At 48.4% G+C, this 17,491-nt stretch overlaps 6 protein-coding genes across 6 annotated transcripts; 2 read left to right on the top strand and 4 right to left on the bottom strand.

The window, feature by feature from the left end:
• The first annotated feature begins 389 nt into the window (after window positions 1-389).
• Window positions 390-2,783, top strand: BO85DRAFT_386308 (ion channel). The gene is made up of 2 exons (XM_025656625.1): window positions 390-912; window positions 961-2,783. Exons 1-2 carry the CDS (start codon window positions 641-643, stop codon window positions 2,702-2,704), a joined length of 2,016 nt encoding a protein of 671 aa, XP_025520657.1. The 5' UTR covers window positions 390-640; the 3' UTR covers window positions 2,705-2,783.
• Window positions 2,784-3,660: 877 nt separating this feature from the next.
• BO85DRAFT_360549 (oxidoreductase) lies at window positions 3,661-4,518 on the top strand (the record flags this gene model as incomplete). Its single annotated transcript, XM_025655556.1, has 3 exons — window positions 3,661-3,909; window positions 3,986-4,189; window positions 4,252-4,518. Coding segments are annotated over 3 exons (720 nt in total), but the record flags the coding sequence as incomplete, so codon positions are not given.
• On the bottom strand, window positions 4,479-7,291 carry BO85DRAFT_409952 (putative C6 transcription factor). Its single transcript, XM_025657456.1, has 8 exons — window positions 7,148-7,291; window positions 7,065-7,088; window positions 6,859-6,980; window positions 6,340-6,809; window positions 5,991-6,286; window positions 5,515-5,940; window positions 5,232-5,467; window positions 4,479-5,181 (listed from the first exon to the last, which is right to left on the bottom strand). The coding sequence occupies exons 1-8, from the start codon at window positions 7,196-7,198 to the stop codon at window positions 4,683-4,685; spliced, it is 2,124 nt and encodes a 707-aa protein (XP_025520655.1). The 5' UTR covers window positions 7,199-7,291; the 3' UTR covers window positions 4,479-4,682.
• Window positions 7,292-7,981: 690 nt separating this feature from the next.
• Window positions 7,982-9,384, bottom strand: BO85DRAFT_494089 (uncharacterized protein; the record flags this gene model as incomplete). Its single annotated transcript, XM_025663858.1, has 2 exons — window positions 9,043-9,384; window positions 7,982-8,981 (listed from the first exon to the last, which is right to left on the bottom strand). The coding sequence occupies exons 1-2, from the start codon at window positions 9,318-9,320 to the stop codon at window positions 7,982-7,984; spliced, it is 1,278 nt and encodes a 425-aa protein (XP_025520654.1). The 5' UTR covers window positions 9,321-9,384.
• A 571-nt stretch (window positions 9,385-9,955) lies between these two features.
• BO85DRAFT_494088 (glycosyltransferase) lies at window positions 9,956-12,892 on the bottom strand (the record flags this gene model as incomplete). Its single annotated transcript, XM_025663857.1, has 6 exons — window positions 9,956-10,829; window positions 10,912-11,262; window positions 11,322-11,706; window positions 11,756-11,913; window positions 11,968-12,592; window positions 12,787-12,892. The coding sequence occupies 6 exons, from the start codon at window positions 12,890-12,892 to the stop codon at window positions 9,956-9,958; spliced, it is 2,499 nt and encodes an 832-aa protein (XP_025520653.1).
• Window positions 12,893-13,590: 698 nt separating this feature from the next.
• BO85DRAFT_464753 (Zn(II)2Cys6 transcription factor) lies at window positions 13,591-16,839 on the bottom strand (the record flags this gene model as incomplete). Its single annotated transcript, XM_025662007.1, has 12 exons — window positions 13,591-14,085; window positions 14,140-14,476; window positions 14,557-15,056; window positions 15,139-15,336; window positions 15,438-15,452; window positions 15,505-15,770; window positions 15,875-16,093; window positions 16,153-16,168; window positions 16,220-16,374; window positions 16,441-16,510; window positions 16,584-16,621; window positions 16,686-16,839. 12 exons carry the CDS (start codon window positions 16,837-16,839, stop codon window positions 13,864-13,866), a joined length of 2,190 nt encoding a protein of 729 aa, XP_025520652.1. The 3' UTR covers window positions 13,591-13,863.
• Window positions 16,840-17,491: the final 652 nt, after the last annotated feature.

Below are 17,491 nucleotides of genomic sequence, written 5' to 3'. Positions count from 1 at the left end.
AATCGACATGGTTTTCTTAACGTATATATATTAATATAGTGTATTATATGCCTTCCGGACCTCATATTGGCCTTGATATCAGTTTATGTTCATGTATGTTTTAACGCCAGGAAGCAACATTGTGACTGTTGACGTGCTCGACATTGTGACAAGCATCGCAGGGTAGTGATAGTAAGGTGCTGACAGACCCACATAACTGACAAAAGCTTGTGTGCTTCCTTTAATCTGCTAATTAATGAACTCTGGGTCGTGAGGAACTAAGAAGTTCTCTGGTACCTGGGAGAATGAACCATGACGTCATATTCAGATGAAGTCAATAGGGCACATTCCCGGGGTTGGCCCGTCACGAGATTGTCTGCCGCGAGTTGCCGCCATTGCAAAACAAGGAACCTCTGGCTTCGCTGGTGATGCTCGCTATTCAGCTGAACTCTAGTAGGCTCTTTGTCCTACGGGGCTTTTTCCAACTTATGGACGACTATCAAACCGACCTACGTATCCTTTTGTGACATTCACTAACCACTTACTCTCAAGAACTGATCTATTAGGCCATGTCTTATCTTGAAGTTTTATCCCTACTACTTTTCAGGATATAGCAGAGGCTCTTCCGGCTTGTTTAGTGGCGTGTCGCCTCAATCGAGATATGGTCGATGATAAAGATCGACCACGGAGCACGGATAGGAGGTCGCTTGGCAAGAGATTCCGAAGTCACTTCAATCCAAGGCCGGCGGAAGATGATGGGCCACAAGACTGGTGGATCGCATCTACTGCTATTCCACTGATAGCAGCTACCACTGCTCCTCTCGCTAATCTCATGTCGATTGTCGCGCTTGTGATGCCGTGGAAAAGTAAGCTACTTGGCGGGACTGCATCATCAGGCGCACCGGAGCAGGAACTCATCAGTGACCCTCGATGGTAAGTGCACATCTCCGAGATATCCACAGATAGTGCTAACCCGAACAGGTGCATAGCTCTCAATGCCACATCACTCGCGTGTGGCATTGCAGGCAACGTTTTTCTTCTGTTCAATTTTACGCGCACTATGCGATACATCATAGCTTTGCCCGCATCTATCATCCTCTGGTGCCTGGCCACATCGATTTTGATCGGTATAACCGTTGCTACGAACATCTACGATGGTCCAACACCACCCGACCAGACCTACTCTCAGGCCTACTGGAGTGCAGTCATCGCCGCAGCTCTGTATTTCTTCCTCACTGTCATCCTGATGATCAACATGCTGGGATACGTTCTGGGGCATTACCCGCAGTATTTTGCCCTTACCGACGGCCAGAGAACGTTGATCTTGCAAACCACTGCATTCGTGGTGTGGCTACTAATAGGAGCTGCTATCTTCCATGCCGTCATCGACGATATATCGTTTGCGGATGCACTCTATTTCTCAGACGTCACAATCCTGACATTAGGGTACGGCGACATCACTCCTCCAAGCTCGGTCGGAAAGGGCCTTGTATTCCCCTATGCAGTGATGGGTATCATCATTCTCGGTCTCGTGGTAGGAAGTATCCATGACTTTGCCCGGGAACTGCAATACGACAATGTCGTGCGAAAGCACGTTGAAAGGAAACGACAAGCGACCATCGAGCACTCCATCTCACTGGATCCAGGCGCAGAGGAACCACATCTCAAATTCAAATCCAAGCGTCCACCCAGGCCTGGTGGACGCAGTGCTATCAATGCGCTCTCATTAGTAGGCCGACCGAAGCTCCTCATCATGAGGGAAGAAAAAGACCGCTTCAACGCCATGCGAGCAATTCAATACGAAACCGTTCTCTTCCGGCGGTGGTACAATTTAATATTGAGTCTCATCATGTTTGGTATCGTCTGGACGTGCGGTGCCGTGGTCTTTTGGCGCCTAGAACAAATCACATACTTCCAAGCCCTATACTTCGGCTTTTGCTCTCTCCTCACGATCGGATACGGAGACATCACACCAACCACCAACGCAGCGAGACCCTTCTTCATAGTCTGGTCCCTTCTATCCGTGCCAACAATGACAGTCCTCATATCAGAGATGAGCGACACAATCGTCGTCGCATTCAAGCACGCCACCAGCGTTTTTGCCGACTGGACCGTCCTTCCACAGTCAGGAAAATATCGAGACTTCCTCCGTAAATTCCCAATCCTCTACACCACTCTGCAGCATCGCGAAGAAAACAGACGAGTAAACGAAGGCTTCCACGTCGGGTTGGAAAACGAAGAAAGAGGGACGCGAGCAGAGCACCAGCACAGCCTCGACCATCCACCCACAAGATCGCTCGAAGAACTCGCCAGCGAACCAGACACGGCTTCAGGTACGGGATCAGACCCAGCGTCAACCCTTCACTTCGCACAGCAACTCGCGTACGCGATCCAGCGAACTACCCGAGACGTTGTAGAGGGCGAGAGAAAACGATATACCTACGAAGAATGGGTGGAATTCACCCGACTCATTCGCTTCACGGACCCCAGTCCAGACGATGTGGAAGTACAAGAAGACGAATACGGGATTTTGAATTGGGATTGGATCGGTAAGACGAGTCCGATGCTAGCCACACAGACGGAACCAGAATGGGTTCTGAATCGTCTCTGCGAGAGCTTGATTCGCTATGTTGATATCCAGGCGAGGCAGACAGGCACGGCGAGAGAGGAAGACGAACCGACCTTGAGGAAGCAGAGGGAAATTAAGTTTGAGGGTGATCAGTAAATATTTAAATATATACTTCGATTGGTGTACATATATGTATTTTTCTTGTTGATTCTTTACAGCCATTTCTTTCAATCGGAATAAGATAATTACCCTTGGAACTATAATATCATGATGATATAACAAACCTGTAACATTGAAACAACAAGACCGCCATGATACCAACCCACTATTTAGTAACAATTTCCAACATGAAACAACTTAATCCCTGCACATAGTAAATCCTCGGTATCCTAGCCATCCAACCAACCCGCCCGGACTTCATTCCGTTCTTCCAAAGCAACATACTCCCAACTACTATGGAAGTATTAGGTTAATCCCTTTCTCCGCATGTCACTAACCAACCAATAACATAACAATCAAGCCAGAACCCCTCTTTGATGATCCATTCATTCCCCGCCTCCCCCCCTTGCACATCATATTAAGTAAGTAGTCTAGTAAGTTGGTTAACCCATGGAAGAGCCGTAGCCGATTACTAGTAATTCCTTATCTCTCCAACTCAGAGAAGCGGGGTAAGCTGGCTGCCTGCATCATCTCTCTCTTCAGCTGTGACACAAAAGTGTCGTATCTAACGTATATAAGAAAAGACCGTGATCGTCCCATCGATCTTTACCAATCCAACTACCTCTTCAAGGAATCCTTATCGTGTGCAGTTGTACTTCTTATTTTATCAAAGTTATAACTTGCTACCAGTATTTTCCTACTACTTTATTGAAGAGTATACTATACACATAACTTTATCGAAATGACGAAACAACTCGCTCCCGGCGCCCGACTGGAAGGAAAGGTTGCTATTGTTACTGGTTAGTTCCCCTTCCTTCAATTTCAGTTTCTCTCGTACATCTTTTTTGTTCGTCTATATTCTCTTATCTACTATATATTCACTGTATTCGGATTTATATATACTCCATTTCACACACTCCCCAACCCACTCATACTAACGAGTTGAGTATGTAGGAGCCGGATCCGGTTTCGGCGCCGCCATCGCGCAGCGCTTCGCCTCCGAAGGAGCCAAGGTCATCGTGGCGGATATCAGTGTCGAAGGGGGCCAGAAGACGGCCGCCGCCGATCCGGAAAATATTGTGTTCGAGCAGATGGACGTGACCAAGGCAGCGGATTGGAAGCGCATTGTGGAGAAGGCGGTGTCGTTGTTTGGGAAATTGGATGTGTTGGTGAATAATGCGGGGACGACGTATCGGAATAAGGTATGTCATTTCCCTCTTTTCATTTGTGTTGGTGATTTCTAGTTTGTTGAAATGGGTCTCGTGCATGGTTGGGTAGCCGACGCTGGAAGTCACCGAAGACGAATGGGAGCGCGTGTTCAATGTGAACGTCAAGGGAGTTTATCTGGGCAGTCAAGCATTTGTGGCTCGGGTGATTGAGCAGGGCCAGGGCGGGTCGATCATTAATATCTCGTCGACGGGAGCGTCGAGACCTCGGCCTGGGTTGGTGTGGTATAATGCGTCCAAGGGGGCGGTTTCGAATGTGAGTGGATTGATGTTATTCTTTGTCCTTTATGTGTGAGATGCTAATGAGATGTTGATTAGGCTACCAAGGGTCTGGCGGCTGAGTATGGACCGCATAATATCCGTGTCAATTCGGTCGCTCCTCTTCTCTCGGCTACGCCGTTGTTCTCCGTGTTCACGGGAATGGAAAATACGCCGGAGAACTGGGAGAAGTTCATTGGAAATGTGCCGTTGGGCCGTCTCTCGGAGGGGAGTGACATTGCGAACATTTGCCTGTATCTGGCCAGTGATGAGGGTCGGTTTATCAACGGGACGGAGATGGTCATTGATGGTGGAAAGTGTATCTGAGTCGTGAGACCGATCATTTTCGACGATGGGTATGCAGTACCGCATGATGGCAACGTCCAGTATCTTGACATAGCGAATGCTCTCAGCAAATCGAAACCAGCACGGAATCCTACTTTTTGGCCGCGTAGTGTAGGGAATTCGTGGTTATAGCTGTACTCACCTGATTAAGTCCAAGAAGATGGATCGAACAGGGAGATATCTTCTTCTAGCAGGCCCATCATGTGCTGGTTTCCGGAGAACCAGTTTCCCAGTTGGCTGGCCTGAGGTATCGGTCCAGAATATTGACCTTCCATCGCGCCTCGTGCATCTCCAGGCCCTGACCCAGCAGGAACAGGTGCGGATGCCCACGCGCTATCATTGTCGTCCGCCGACATAGGTGCCAACCCAAGCGCACTGAGGTATACATCAAACTCCTGACCGACAGATGCCAGGTCTTGATCCTCCTTGACCTGCACTTGTTCTTTTGCTTCAATGTACAGTCTAGCCACATTGCTGAGAACATGGCATAGCTGATACAGTTTCGAGATGGCTTCCGAAAGAAAACAGTTAGGCTGCAGAGAAGCCACAAAGTCTTCGAGTCGGGCGAGATCATCCCAGGATGACAAAGCAATCGCGTGGCAGAAGATCACTATAAATGGAACAAAAGGTGCATAGAGAATGGTCCTGGAGGGGAAGTTAGAGATATAGCGGTGTGTCAAGCATCTGCAGCTTACCAGTGGAAGTACGCGGCCTTGATATGCTCTGTCATCTCCTTCACTTCCGCCATACAGTCCTGATGCACCTCGAGAGCGGACCTAGCCGTTTCTATGCATTCGTGGATGAATGTGCCCTGTGTGCCCTGTGGCGGAATGGCGCGGTATATCAACGTTAGAACTGACAAGCGGGCAACCTTGTCTGCTTTGAAGAAAACCTGATCGACCTGGGATCGTTGTTTGTCGAAATTAATACCCTAGACTATGTTAGAGTATCACTGGCTATGTCACCAACAGTGCATACCTCGAATGGCTCCATAACCACTTGCTGCATCTCAGAGGCCAGCTGGCGAGCATGAGCTACCCGCTCACTTTCTGGCCGTGCCAAAGCTGCAGGGCTGTAAAGTAATTCGTACACCTTTCCCTGTATTGTCGCAAATCGGACCCACAACAAGTAGATTTTGTCAAATGGCTCATCTAGTCCGGTCGTATCGATATTTACTAAAGATGTGACGTCGTAATCCTGAATGGTTGACGCGCGTCCCAGACGCAGGGAAACCGCTTTATCCAAAACGTAGACCGTCCAGAATAGTGTATTTCCTAGGGATGGCTTATTGCTGCTGTCTGAAGGGTTTGATCGATGGTATCCGAGTGTTTGGCATAAGCGGAAGGCCGCTGAAGTTAACGTCATTGCGAACGACGGCTTTGACATCTCAATTGCGTAGACGGCCTTGACCCTGTCAGCAGACTGTAAAATATTTCCGCGGCGACAAAGCTTACTCCTAGTGCGAGTGCTTCGATATTTTCATCGTTCGCAGGCATCAGAAGGCTCAAGCTCCCCAAAGCAGTTTCAAGGTTGACCAGACACAGCTTCAAATACTTATCGTACTCCTCTCTAGTCTGTGAATCCTTTGTGATAGCGACGACGTCGCTAATCAGGTAGAGCAGGGCGCCGTTAACTATAATAAAAGTAGCATCGGAGTATTCCTCCGTGGAGAAGTAGATCTGGCGGCATTTCTCAATTAGCCGTCGGGGCGACAGGAAAGGCAGGTATGCTTGCAGGATACTCGGTTGCTCTGGTAGTACGTTAGAAAGCTATTGCGAGAACATATCACGTCTCAGGGAGTACCTTGGCATTTGCGCAAAAGTGCCAGAACAATCGGCGCTGGAGGCATGGTAAGCTCTCGCAATCCCGAGCCTGGAATTGCCCTCTGATTCGGGAACCGCACTTGGCGGGAGGGAGATTGTGCCTGGTGGTCCTGCATATCAACGATCTGCTTCAAGGACGCAAGCGCGGTGCTTATTTTGGGAGTCGACATCTGGAGCGCACTGCGGGAGACGGCCGTCTCTAGGAATTCTCTGGCGTAGGCGGAATGGGCAGCGAGGGAGGAATTGCCCTCAAAAGCAGGAGTAGACTCGTGTTGATCCAGAGTCGCAGCAGCACTAGTGTAATTGGTCGTAGTGGATGGACTCAGCTGGCTTGACAGTGGGGTAGAATGATGGCATTGTTCCGAAGGGCCCTTGGCGTGCGCTCTGAGTTCCAAAAGGGTACGCTCGATGTTGCTCAGACGTTCTTCGATGAGGTCAATCTTCCTCTCACTAGACTATGTCAGTTGAACTCGGTGAGCAGCCTATTAATTGTACGTACTACTGGCTCGAGATAAGGACACGCTTCTTTGGCTCTGGGGGCTTCTGACCAGCACCAGTTGAGCGGCAGATGATTTGGGAACTGCGGCAATTGGAGCAGGGAGACCGCTTGTCACAGCGTATCTAATGGTGGCACCAAAATATGTGAGTGTCCTTCCTAAATGGGATAACCCACTTCATTATTGATAGATTGCAGCAGTTGCATACCTTTCGGAGGCGGCATTGATCGCACTGGCATCCGTCAGCAATTGCGGACTGTAGTATGGGCATGCAGTGCCACTCAAACTTACCGCACGCCTGACAACAGGCTCCTTCTCACTCTCGGGTCCCTCGGGCTCCATGTAGTCAAGCTTTCCAAGATAACCGGTCCCCGATAGCGCGGCTAATTACTTTTTACAGCAGAGCACACTGCAGAGATTGTGGGTGTTGGTGACGGTGAGGGCGAGTTGGTTGCAGGAAGTGTGAGACTGGCGGATCCCGCGGAGGCCGAGACTGTGGACCGAACTTTGTTTGCTTGCCTAATCGTCACTCTCTCATCCACAAACCAAGTACCTGTTGTCAGGGTTCAACCTGTGCGCTTCAGACAGTGAATTCTTCGATTATCCGGTAACAGACTAGTCTTATAAGCTTATAGGAGATCAGATCCTTTCACCTGTGTATTACGCTATTTTAGGCAGCTACTATCTCAAAATAGCTACAAGTCTACCAATGATATAAAGTTAAAATATTATCAAAGTTTTATTATAGTAGTATCGTTTATTATTATGTTAATATTTTCCAGATATCACTTGGGGGTTTTTATTTCTTTTTTTTCCCACCTCTTGGCCACACGCTGGATGGTATTCAGTCACGTGACTTGTGACCATTCTGGGTGTTCCTTTCACCATTCGCTCCTTAACCAAGGTGAAGAATTTGTCTATTGATTTAATAGTAATTTTAGATCTACAAGTATCCCATTCAAATGGTTGTTCTGTCATATAGCCCCAAGTACTTGGACAAAACTCAAAAACTTATATGAAAGAGCTGAATATATAGTATCTCTATGAACTCGTATACCATCTATCATTTGACAAACTCAAAGAGTGGCAATCAATACTTATGCATACACTCCAGTGAAATTATACTCATGTCAGCCAACTTCCAATCTTTGCCACAGTATCGGCAACCAATCGGTCGTAATATGTGCCCAGAGGAAGAAACATGGACTGGTGGGCAGCGATTTCATCCATGCCCTCCATTCGTAGCGGAACCCAGAGCTGCTCTTTGCGGGCTGTTTCTGGAACATAGCAGAACAGTCGCCCCGAAGGTCTGAGACGGGATCCCTCGGGATTATTTCTCTGCTCGCCTAAATTGCATGAGCTTGACGATGACCGTCTATCCACCCTGGTGGAAGAAAATTTCATGTCGAGCAGTGAGTCAGACGAGTGGTTGTCTGCCACCTTTCCTTGTATATCAGCTCGAATATCAGGCAACACCATCGCAGAGTCTCCGTCTTTTACGTGATAATCATGTATTTGCGACGTTCTGTGACTCAAGACCATCTTGTTTCCGTGATCATTACCGTTGGTGGATTCGCCACGTGGGCAGGCAGTCGTGTAATAATTAACAAACCTGACTTTTCTACCAGGTTCATCGCGTCTTGCCCAACGACAGAGTCTCTTGTGTCGTCTAAGAAGCCCAAAGTAGTCATTTAGACATCCGACATGATCGTAGTATGAGAAAACATACTGAAGAACAGAACGAGATAAATGACCCGAATGTTTTGCAAGGAAATGGCGCGCTCCATCCCACCCTTTCCATTGGGCTCTGTCGACATCGTTGGTCAAGTTTGGATCGAACGTCGGGTCGTCGTTTGCTATTCGACTGTCTGTGGTACTCTGAGATGTGCGCCGGCTCTCATTCTTCGCTTTCCGGCCAAGTACCCTGCCGGCTGCTGTTGCAATGACGCGCGGATGAAGTCCAAGAAAAGGCGTATCAAAAGCCACAAGACCAACAATCCTACTGTTCGGAACATGGCCAGCGGTTGTATAAGATTCGGCAAGTGCAACGTCTGCTGCGATGAGGCCTCCTATACTGTGACCGAGCAGTATGACATCCAAATCTGGGGCCATATGTGGCGATAACCTGCGAAAAAGAATGCTCAATACATAGGGCTAAGTGTGTTGCGGCTGAGGTAAATGCTTACCACCGGCTGATATCGTCGCGAGCAACACGTATAGGTCCTCTGGTTTTATAGCGGGGGTATATTTTGGTGTATGTGACATGGCTTTGAGCCAACGAGACCTTAAGGAGTTCGTGGACTTCTCTAGGGAAGTTATAAAAGCTGTCCTCTGACCCTAGAAAGCCATGGATGTATATCAGCAGTAACCTGCGCTTTCCTTCGTGTTTTGGTAATTCATCGGGATTATAAGAAGCGTCCCGCCATGAGTCGAGAGCAAAGTTGTCAGAGGTGTGTTCTTTCATTGTTGACCCTGAAGACCGTTCTTAGTAGAATATCCATCATGAATGAATTTGTGCTGACACAAGAAGTAGCGGCTGTGTGTAAGCAATGAGTTGCTCTGCAGTAGGTCCCAAAATATTTAAGTGATATTCAGAAGTAGCAGATCCTACGTGGCCGCCTGCGGCTCTATTCTTAGAATAAATCATGGGAGCGAATACGAGGTGGTAATGAGGGTCTTTTCTTCCCCTTTATTTTACTCGCTGTTGCAGAAGAATCATGAAAGGAAACATACGCCAAGGCGTAGATCAATGACGATTGGTGGCCTCCAGACCCACTCGTATTCGTTTAGATATTTAGACGTTTTCGATCAGCCACAGGCAAATGCATTTTTCTATGCCCTCACTGGCCATCCAGCCGTCGAATGTGTCTGGTACAGTTTCGAATGTGTTGATTCTGGAAGCCTAAAGTACGTTATGCTTAGGATCCACAGGGTTATCTAAAGTAATTTGTCAGGCTCTATAATCCATCCACTGGTTCTAGTTATTAAAGAGTTGTTAAAACGAAGAAAACGTGGTAATTAAGTCCTGCTCCCAGAAGGGATACCGATAAAAACCCTCAACCTCTGCGCCAACAAAACCATAGTACTGAGATTTCACATTTAGGCATCCTTAGTACTCAGTTTCTGCCGAAAAGTGGCTACGATATTTTCCGTCGCTGTATACTGACCGCTCTCCAGTAACCACGTTCCCTCAGAGTGGCGCTGTTGGGCGATGAGCTTTCTAATCCGGGACTGACCTGACGACCGTAAACTCTGCGCGATACCAGCAGTAGAGTATGCCATGAGGCCAAACATAGCGGAGCCGGATTTGGCTGCCATATTACTTACCCCTTTGCCAACTCCTTTGATCGCACCTTTCGCACCCTCCTTCTGAAGGCCCTGGTATGGCTTAACAACTATGTCGCTAACCGCCTCCGCCATTCCCCATGCAAACCCTTTCCCAGCAACAGCAAACCCGCTCTTGATGTCAGTAACTGGACCGTGGTCTCGAGGCTCTTCACCATACAGCCGAGGGACGTTGCGCAGCCCTTCAGCCAGAGCAAGGGGAAAGTCAACAGTCGAGCCCTTGATCATGGCAGGACCAACGCTGCCCAAACTTTTGGCAGACGCAGCTGCCATCCTACCAAACAGCTTTCTTTTGCCAGTACCCGATCGCTTTTGCGCGTCTGAATCCGCAGACACTGTAGAGTCGTGGCTACTGGAAATACTCAAACCGCGTGGCTCCTTCTCGTGATTGGTTGAAACAGTATGGACAGATAGACTGTCTGAAAGATTTTCGACGGAGAGGTTAGACCTGCTGCTTGAGAGTTGATCTTCGCGCTCCTCCTTGAACTTGTGATACTCCAGAGCAGGCTTGTAGAAGGCTCCTAAGATAGAGTCGGCAACATCGGTGGCTGTTCCAACCACTGCAGACGCCCCGCCCGTGACGGGATCCCATCGGCGATTTTCAATGAAAATTGGGCGGATGGCATGCCTATAAAGAGAAGTTTCATCAGAAGCTGAACGAAGTCAAACGGAAAGCAATATCCTCGAGGTTGTCAATCTCTTGTACGTACATTGTCAAACTTTTTGCGTCGATGGATCCATCGGCGATTAGAACCTCTGCGGCAATCTTTGACAGCTTGAATTTCCTACGTTTTTGGCGGAGCGACCACACTGCAGGTAGACCCGGATCTAGATCACACTGCAGACATTCAAGTGGGAGGTTCCGGTGAAATGAGGCGACTGCAGCCTTTACACCTGCTTCGGACTGCATCTTGGCAGCTATAGCAACGGCTGACATGCGCGCTTGCTCGCTAAGGCAGTATCGAATCCCTTCGGCCAGCCTGTCGACTGTAAGGTCTTTATGTGGAATGGGAGTAGGACCAGCGCCCGCTGCAGCGACCATATCTCCCCAAAAGGGCTGACTATGGGGATTGTTAGCAAAAGATAAAATCGCGGTATATAGTCTTCCATAACCACTCACTCTGCAAAGAATGGTACGACGATTGTGGGCTTGGATTTTCGTAGCCCGCAAGCGGTCGTGCCAGCACCTCCATGATGCACAACAGCTGCCACGCGGTCAAACAGCCATTCGTGAGGGCAATCTCCGATGAAATAAATGTTGTCATCGTGCATCCCGCCTAAGTTGGACCAGCCTTTGGAAACAATGGCCCGTACACCTGTTGTACGTACAGCGTTGAGGATAATAGCGGTGATGCTTTCTGGGTCCTCCAATACGATACTACCAAACCCAATATAAATCGGGGGTGGACCAGCAGCAAGAAAGGCCAGCAAGTCTGCTGGGGGATCATATCTTGGTGGATCCCGGAAGAAGAAGCCACAGACGTCTTCGGAGGGGGAGGGGAACGCTGTTAGCATAAGGGTGCATTAGATATGGCGGATATAGTGACGACTCACCGATATGAGAAGGCCAATCTGACGGCTTGGGAATGAGAGCCGGGGACCAGCAGTATGTGAAAGGTATCTTCAAAATTTCCGCCAGACGAGGCCCTTCAAACATAGCTACTTCGTCCAAACCAAGCTCCTTCCGCCAATGATTGATCACATCGCCCACCCTAATCGCGTCAGTATACATCACGCAAACTATTTGTTTAGGCAGAACTCCCTACCCTTGCCAAGTCAGCCAGTTAACCACGGCGTAAGAAACAAAATTCCTGAAACCTTGGTCTTCGTCGCCACTGCCAGTTACATTTGCCAGGGGGTGAGGAAAGGCTTTCGTGCTGGTCCACGGCATAGTGAACATCAAGTGTACGGGAATACTTAAAGCCTGGGCGCAGTGGATGTGAGCAAAGCTGGGAGGGTTGGCGATGATGGCATCAGCTACGAACGGCAGCTGTGTCGCCATATCAGGCTCAATACACGATCGCCAGCACCCGTCTAACATTTTCCGGATCATGGCTCGTTTGCGCCCGATTTCACCTGCCTGTAAGCTCCGCATACTGGGGATGAGACCAGGATTCTTGACCATGTAGGCCATCAGCTCCTCCGGGTCGCCCCCGATAGGATAAAATTCTAGCCCTGAGCCCCGGACGAAATCTTCGAATACATCATGAGTAGCCAGTCTCACCCGATGTCCATATCGCTGCAGTTCATTTCCAAGGGCAATGAATGGTTGCACATCCCCTCGACTGCCTACCACCTGGATCAGAACATTCAATTTTACCTTCCAGGAGCTTTCTAGGTATGCCGGCGGAGAGCCGAGACTCAAGTCATTGTCATTGGCGGCTTGCGGTTCTATGTCAGAATACTCGGGCGGTGGTGTCGTAGGTCGTGGTGAATAATGAGAAGTGTATAACTTAGAGAATCGCCGTACCAGCGTAGTGTTGTAGTCAATATCAACGCGCCCGTCATCTGCAAATTTAATCAGCCCCGTATCCCTCAATGGCTTTGCTGGAACCCTCCCGTGACGGTCGACGAGGGATGCATACTGGTTATTTTGATGCCGCTTTTGCGGTCGGCAGCAATTGGCGTAGGGGGGATGATGACTGGATCACCTGGTAACTCAAATACCCCGGGATCGCTGCTGCTGGCCATGGTAGGGGTCATAACTGAATCCCCCGGCAGCTCGAATACCTCCGCATTTCTGTTGCTAGCCATGGACTGAGCTGAGACGCAGCGAATGAAGGAAGATGCAGAGCAATCCACAGAATCTTAGAGTACTCGGAGGACAATGGTGTAAAGATTAAAGATTTACATTTTGACTCCTCTGGAAACTATGGTAAGGGGACGGCGAAAAACAGGGCCCCCAACCAAGTGCAGATCAGAGAAAGTGGCGTGCCCTGAAACTTAGCAAGAACACATCCTTGGGTAAGGATGTGCCAAGTACCAACCCAGATATACGAAAACGAGCGGGGCCCCAACAGGACGATCGTATCGGAAAGCCGGGTTCATACCAGTGATGCTCCTGTAAGACTATTTAGTGTTGAGAGATCATATCTCGCAGTTGTGTCATGGCCATTATCTCTGGTCGACTGGCGGTATGATATTAGATATATCTGTGAGTTCATTTCTATTGCTGGTGGGGGCTTTCTCGTTAACAGCCACACCAGGTCAATCTCGACAGTTTTTGCCACTATGATAAAGCTATGGACAGGCTTTAAGAGTATCAAATGTAAAGAAGCACACACAGGTGCAAATCATCAAGTTAGATTACCTGCTGAATTGCTTTGCCTTCATCGTAAATTCTACATAAAAGCTCTTATCTACTTCCAAAGAGAGTCGAAAGCAGGGCAGTCCTCCGTTCGTATTCGTATAGATGGATCCCGCAGATGAATGGGTCGTGGGAGAAAAATTGCCAAACCCCTATTGCAGGAGTGGGATCTCTAAATGTTTATTGATTATAATGTTTCGATAGTTTCAAGCCACCAGCCGATTCCTGCTGCTGTAAGAGTAGTTCCCCTGATCTCTCAAATGGCAGGCGAAGAGCCGGTGGGAGGAAGGCGAACAACAGTGGTGGCCAATATGGGACAAGTTTTGTTCCCTAGACGTTTCTCGATAGTTCGTATTCAGAGATCATGTCCGAATTCTGGAACTACAAAACCAAACAAGCTTTGTATATTGAAGGATGCCGCCATCATGTTCTCGGGCATGCTGCCATGCACCGTGGTGTCCGCCGTCACAGGGTAGTGAAGATAGTTACTTGGTTCCCAAAATTCCATAATGTCATCTTGCAAGCAGACATCATTGATACTGCTGGGGTTGTTCGTTTGAGCCAACTGCTCAGAATCCTAGCTAAGATTAGAAAAGAAACTAGAATAAAAATCCCGATACTCAAGACTTGCCTCGAAAGCTAATGTAGATTCAACGTTAGAGGAGCCTATTCCGCACGGTTCTGCACCTTTTTCCTCATCTTCCCTTTCCTGCATCTCTGCCTCTTCTTGTTGCTGGTGCTGTGGTTGGTTTCTGCCATAATCCTTGATATACTGTCTTGCGATGTGAGCGAATTCGGTCAGAAGTGAAGCGGGCACAAAACCCCCAGACTTGTACTCCAGTAGACTAAAATGCCCAGCTGCGACATCCAGCAGTGAGAGATTATTGAGGGTTTCCGGATGCATCGGGTTGTGGATGACAAAGTCAAATAGAATGAATAATGCTCCAAGTGGTAGAATGGCCAGAATGCTGTCTCAGAAGTTAGCCTTTCGCACAGCGACCACGTTGAAATCACTTGACTCAGCCTGAAAAGAGGTGTTCTTGCTCACAAGGTCGGCGTATAGGCAGCTATGTCGATATTCTTACTTTCCTCCACAACGGCTCTTGCTGTATCCATCAGCAGCCGTCTGGCCTTCTCCTGCGAAGGAGACTGATTTTGTCGACCTATATAAATCTCAAGTCTTGCCAGGGCGATGATCAAACCATAGTACGAGAACTTGGTTTGGAGTACAACCATCTTAAAACTCGGCTGATGGAAGGAAGATGAAAAATAGGGGACCACGTGCGGCTTATGAGACTGAGACAGCATACCAGGACGGTATTGCTCTGGTAGTGCCGATCGCCATCGCTCCAACCGAGCTTCAATATTCTGGATGGCGGCATAATATGACTCCGGAGGTTGGATTGCAGCACTCACCGAAAAGAGGGAGGTATATGCAAGTGAAAGAATTCGCCCGAAGCTGATGGCCGATAAGAACCAGTTATGCCCTTCAAAGACGGATTCTGGGACATCGGGGACAGGACAGCCGATATCATGATCGGGAATCATCTAGTATGAGATCAGTCGATGCTCACACCGCCTGACCCTAAATGAAGCCAAGAGTTTGTTAGTATAACTTTTGGTCACGTACCGAGCCTTTGTGGTTCTGAAAGCACATTCCCTTCTCCATGTAGTAGATTACCCAGAAGGTCCTATGACAGGTGTCTTTGTACCGTTGGTCCCCGTTGCTCAGTGCTCGATGGTATCCAAGGCTTTGAGCCATTCGGGCAGCTTCCATCAGCAAGACTTCGTCTATCTGAAGACAGCAAGTCGTCATGGCGAAGATTGACTAGATAGATTAAATCAATGAATTAGTTACTCCCAGGTCTTTCATATCAATTGTCCTCTTTCGGCGCGGGGGTATTTCTCATCTCAGTGACATCGCCTTACCATGGCGACCAAAGCCTATTTCAATCTTATCAGTCAAGTCCACTCTATTGCCACAATATTGACGTACTTGAAGACTCATTAAGGCCTCCCTGGGAATCAATATATCCGACACGAGGCCCAAAGAAACCTGGAAAAGCTTCCACGCCCTGCCATTACCTGGGTCAAAGGCCCCGCCTTCATGGTACCGGCATCCTAGAGCCAATATTGTGTGATACAGAGCCGAGAAAGCACAGCTAGATGCCAGAGTTTCAGACAGGTTGGGCCCGAACACTTTATCCTCAAACTTTTGACGATCGAGAAAAGGGTAAATCGGATGTAGTTGATGGAAGTAAGCTGTGCAGTTGAGGCACCAATCTGTTAATGAAGGAAGAGAAGGCTAAATTGGGGTATACGTGGAAAGACACCGAGGAAGACCAAACGAGAAAGGAAAAACACACTATTGATGTAGAGCCTGACATTTTCCAGCGAAACGTCCTCTGTATCAGACGGCTTTCCAAAGGTAATGAGTGAAATCGAGGATGGACCCTCGGCAAGAAGTCGCGATCGGATGACGGATTCGATGGTCTCAACCAGCTCCCTGAGTCGGTCATTGCCCAACCGGTGCGACAGAGAGTTAATTCGGCGCTCCGTGAAGAAGGCAAGGCTGGAACTAGTCACTTCAAGAAAGAGATTCAGAGAGGCCGTGAATGAAATATAAAATACAGCGGCAGCATACCATCATGATCGGACGCCTGGGAATAATAGTCAGTTCAACTCTATAGAGATGGTACTCTGTAACTGACCCTTAGCAAAGCAAAATTATCCCTCAGTATGCTACTGCGACCCTTATTTTCCAACATCTGGTCCAGAAACAGGGATGAAAGAGTCGGCTGAATGCAGGCTTTTTCAGCCCAGGAGTTGACGAGCGGTATGTGGTGTCGACTGGTTGTATGATTCCCTTGATCTTTTAGCGCCCAGATTATGCATGTGCAAGAGACGAGAAATAGTACTGGCGAATACATACTGCTGGTCTGCGGTGCTTTTGATCTCAGCTTACGTTTGGTCTGGGTGAAATGACAGGTCTCGTTGCGTTTCTAGATCGATAACCCCTATTAGGACCATCGGACCAATAAAGATATTCGCTTGAATGGTCAATGAACATCATACAATACAGTGGATGCATCTCGAGCGTTGCTGGGAATCCACTAGAATCGATATTATTATCTTCCGCTTGTTCCCCAGAGCAAGAGGGCCCGGAGGACAACGTACTGATGCAGCGAACTTTCCGGTTCCTGCACTGGTCACAGGCTTTGCAGGTCTTCGCCTCGGTCAATCGGCCCTTTTTCTGATCGGTCGCCATTTCGGGCGATGTAAATTTCCGCAAACTGGAAGGCGCTCGGCCCTGGGTAAATTGCTCGGACATCATACTATCGTATCTGGCATCATAATCTCGGGGTGACAAGGAGAGAAGAGGAAGGGATTCGGTGTTGGGTTTCCTTAAAATAAAGTCTCGGTCTTCGGCGAGACACACTGCGCCACAACACTAGGGTTCCTTCGGAAGTTTCACTCCACCTGCCCAATGCTAATTGATCGCCCATGCCGTTTGCAATTCCATCTACCAAAAGAACCACGGAATCAGCTCGCACATAGTTGGTCTCCCCTTGAAGCTGAACGAGCCTGCTTTTACATGAAATAACCAAAAAAAAAAAAAAAAATGTCAAGACGAAGGGTCAAAGATATATGGATTTGATCTATCTAGATCTCAAGAAGATGGTTGGTGGTTGGTTGGTTGGTTGGAAGAGATGGTGGTCAGAGACCACGCTGGAAGAAGAGGCGAAGGATCAGCTGACAGCTGCCTGGCTGCAGTGAATGTCTCAACAAAAAATAATAATATTTATCTTCAGCTGGAATAAAAGGATGACCGGTCTCACTCGAAAATTGCTACCACTCGTCGGTTAATGAGATGTGCAGAAGCGCGCAATATTAGGATCAGCTGTTACAGCCCTGTGTTAAGTTCAACTCTGCACAAGCTCGACGAGGAATGTCGCAAATGCATCTAGAGTAGAACGCATAAT

The sequence above is a fragment of the Aspergillus piperis genome, assembly GCF_003184755.1.
Source record: "Aspergillus piperis CBS 112811 unplaced genomic scaffold BO85scaffold_1, whole genome shotgun sequence".
Lineage (NCBI taxonomy): Eukaryota > Fungi > Ascomycota > Eurotiomycetes > Eurotiales > Aspergillaceae > Aspergillus > Aspergillus piperis.
This window is presented reverse-complemented; position numbering and strand designations above follow the sequence as displayed.

Excerpts from the sequence above, each read along its gene's own strand:
- BO85DRAFT_386308 (XM_025656625.1), top strand. The coding sequence starts at position 641 with ATGGTCGATGATAAAGATCGACCACGGAGCACGGATAGGAGGTCGCTT. Across the intron at positions 913-960 it reads CTCATCAGTGACCCTCGATG|GTGCATAGCTCTCAATGCCA; the intron begins GTAAGTGCACAT and ends TAACCCGAACAG.
- BO85DRAFT_409952 (XM_025657456.1), bottom strand. The coding sequence starts at position 7,198 with ATGGAGCCCGAGGGACCCGAGAGTGAGAAGGAGCCTGTTGTCAGGCGT. Across the intron at positions 6,981-7,064 it reads ATCAATGCCGCCTCCGAAAG|ATACGCTGTGACAAGCGGTC; the intron begins GTATGCAACTGC and ends TGCCACCATTAG. Across the intron at positions 5,182-5,231 it reads AAGGCCGCGTACTTCCACTG|GACCATTCTCTATGCACCTT; the intron begins GTAAGCTGCAGA and ends CTTCCCCTCCAG.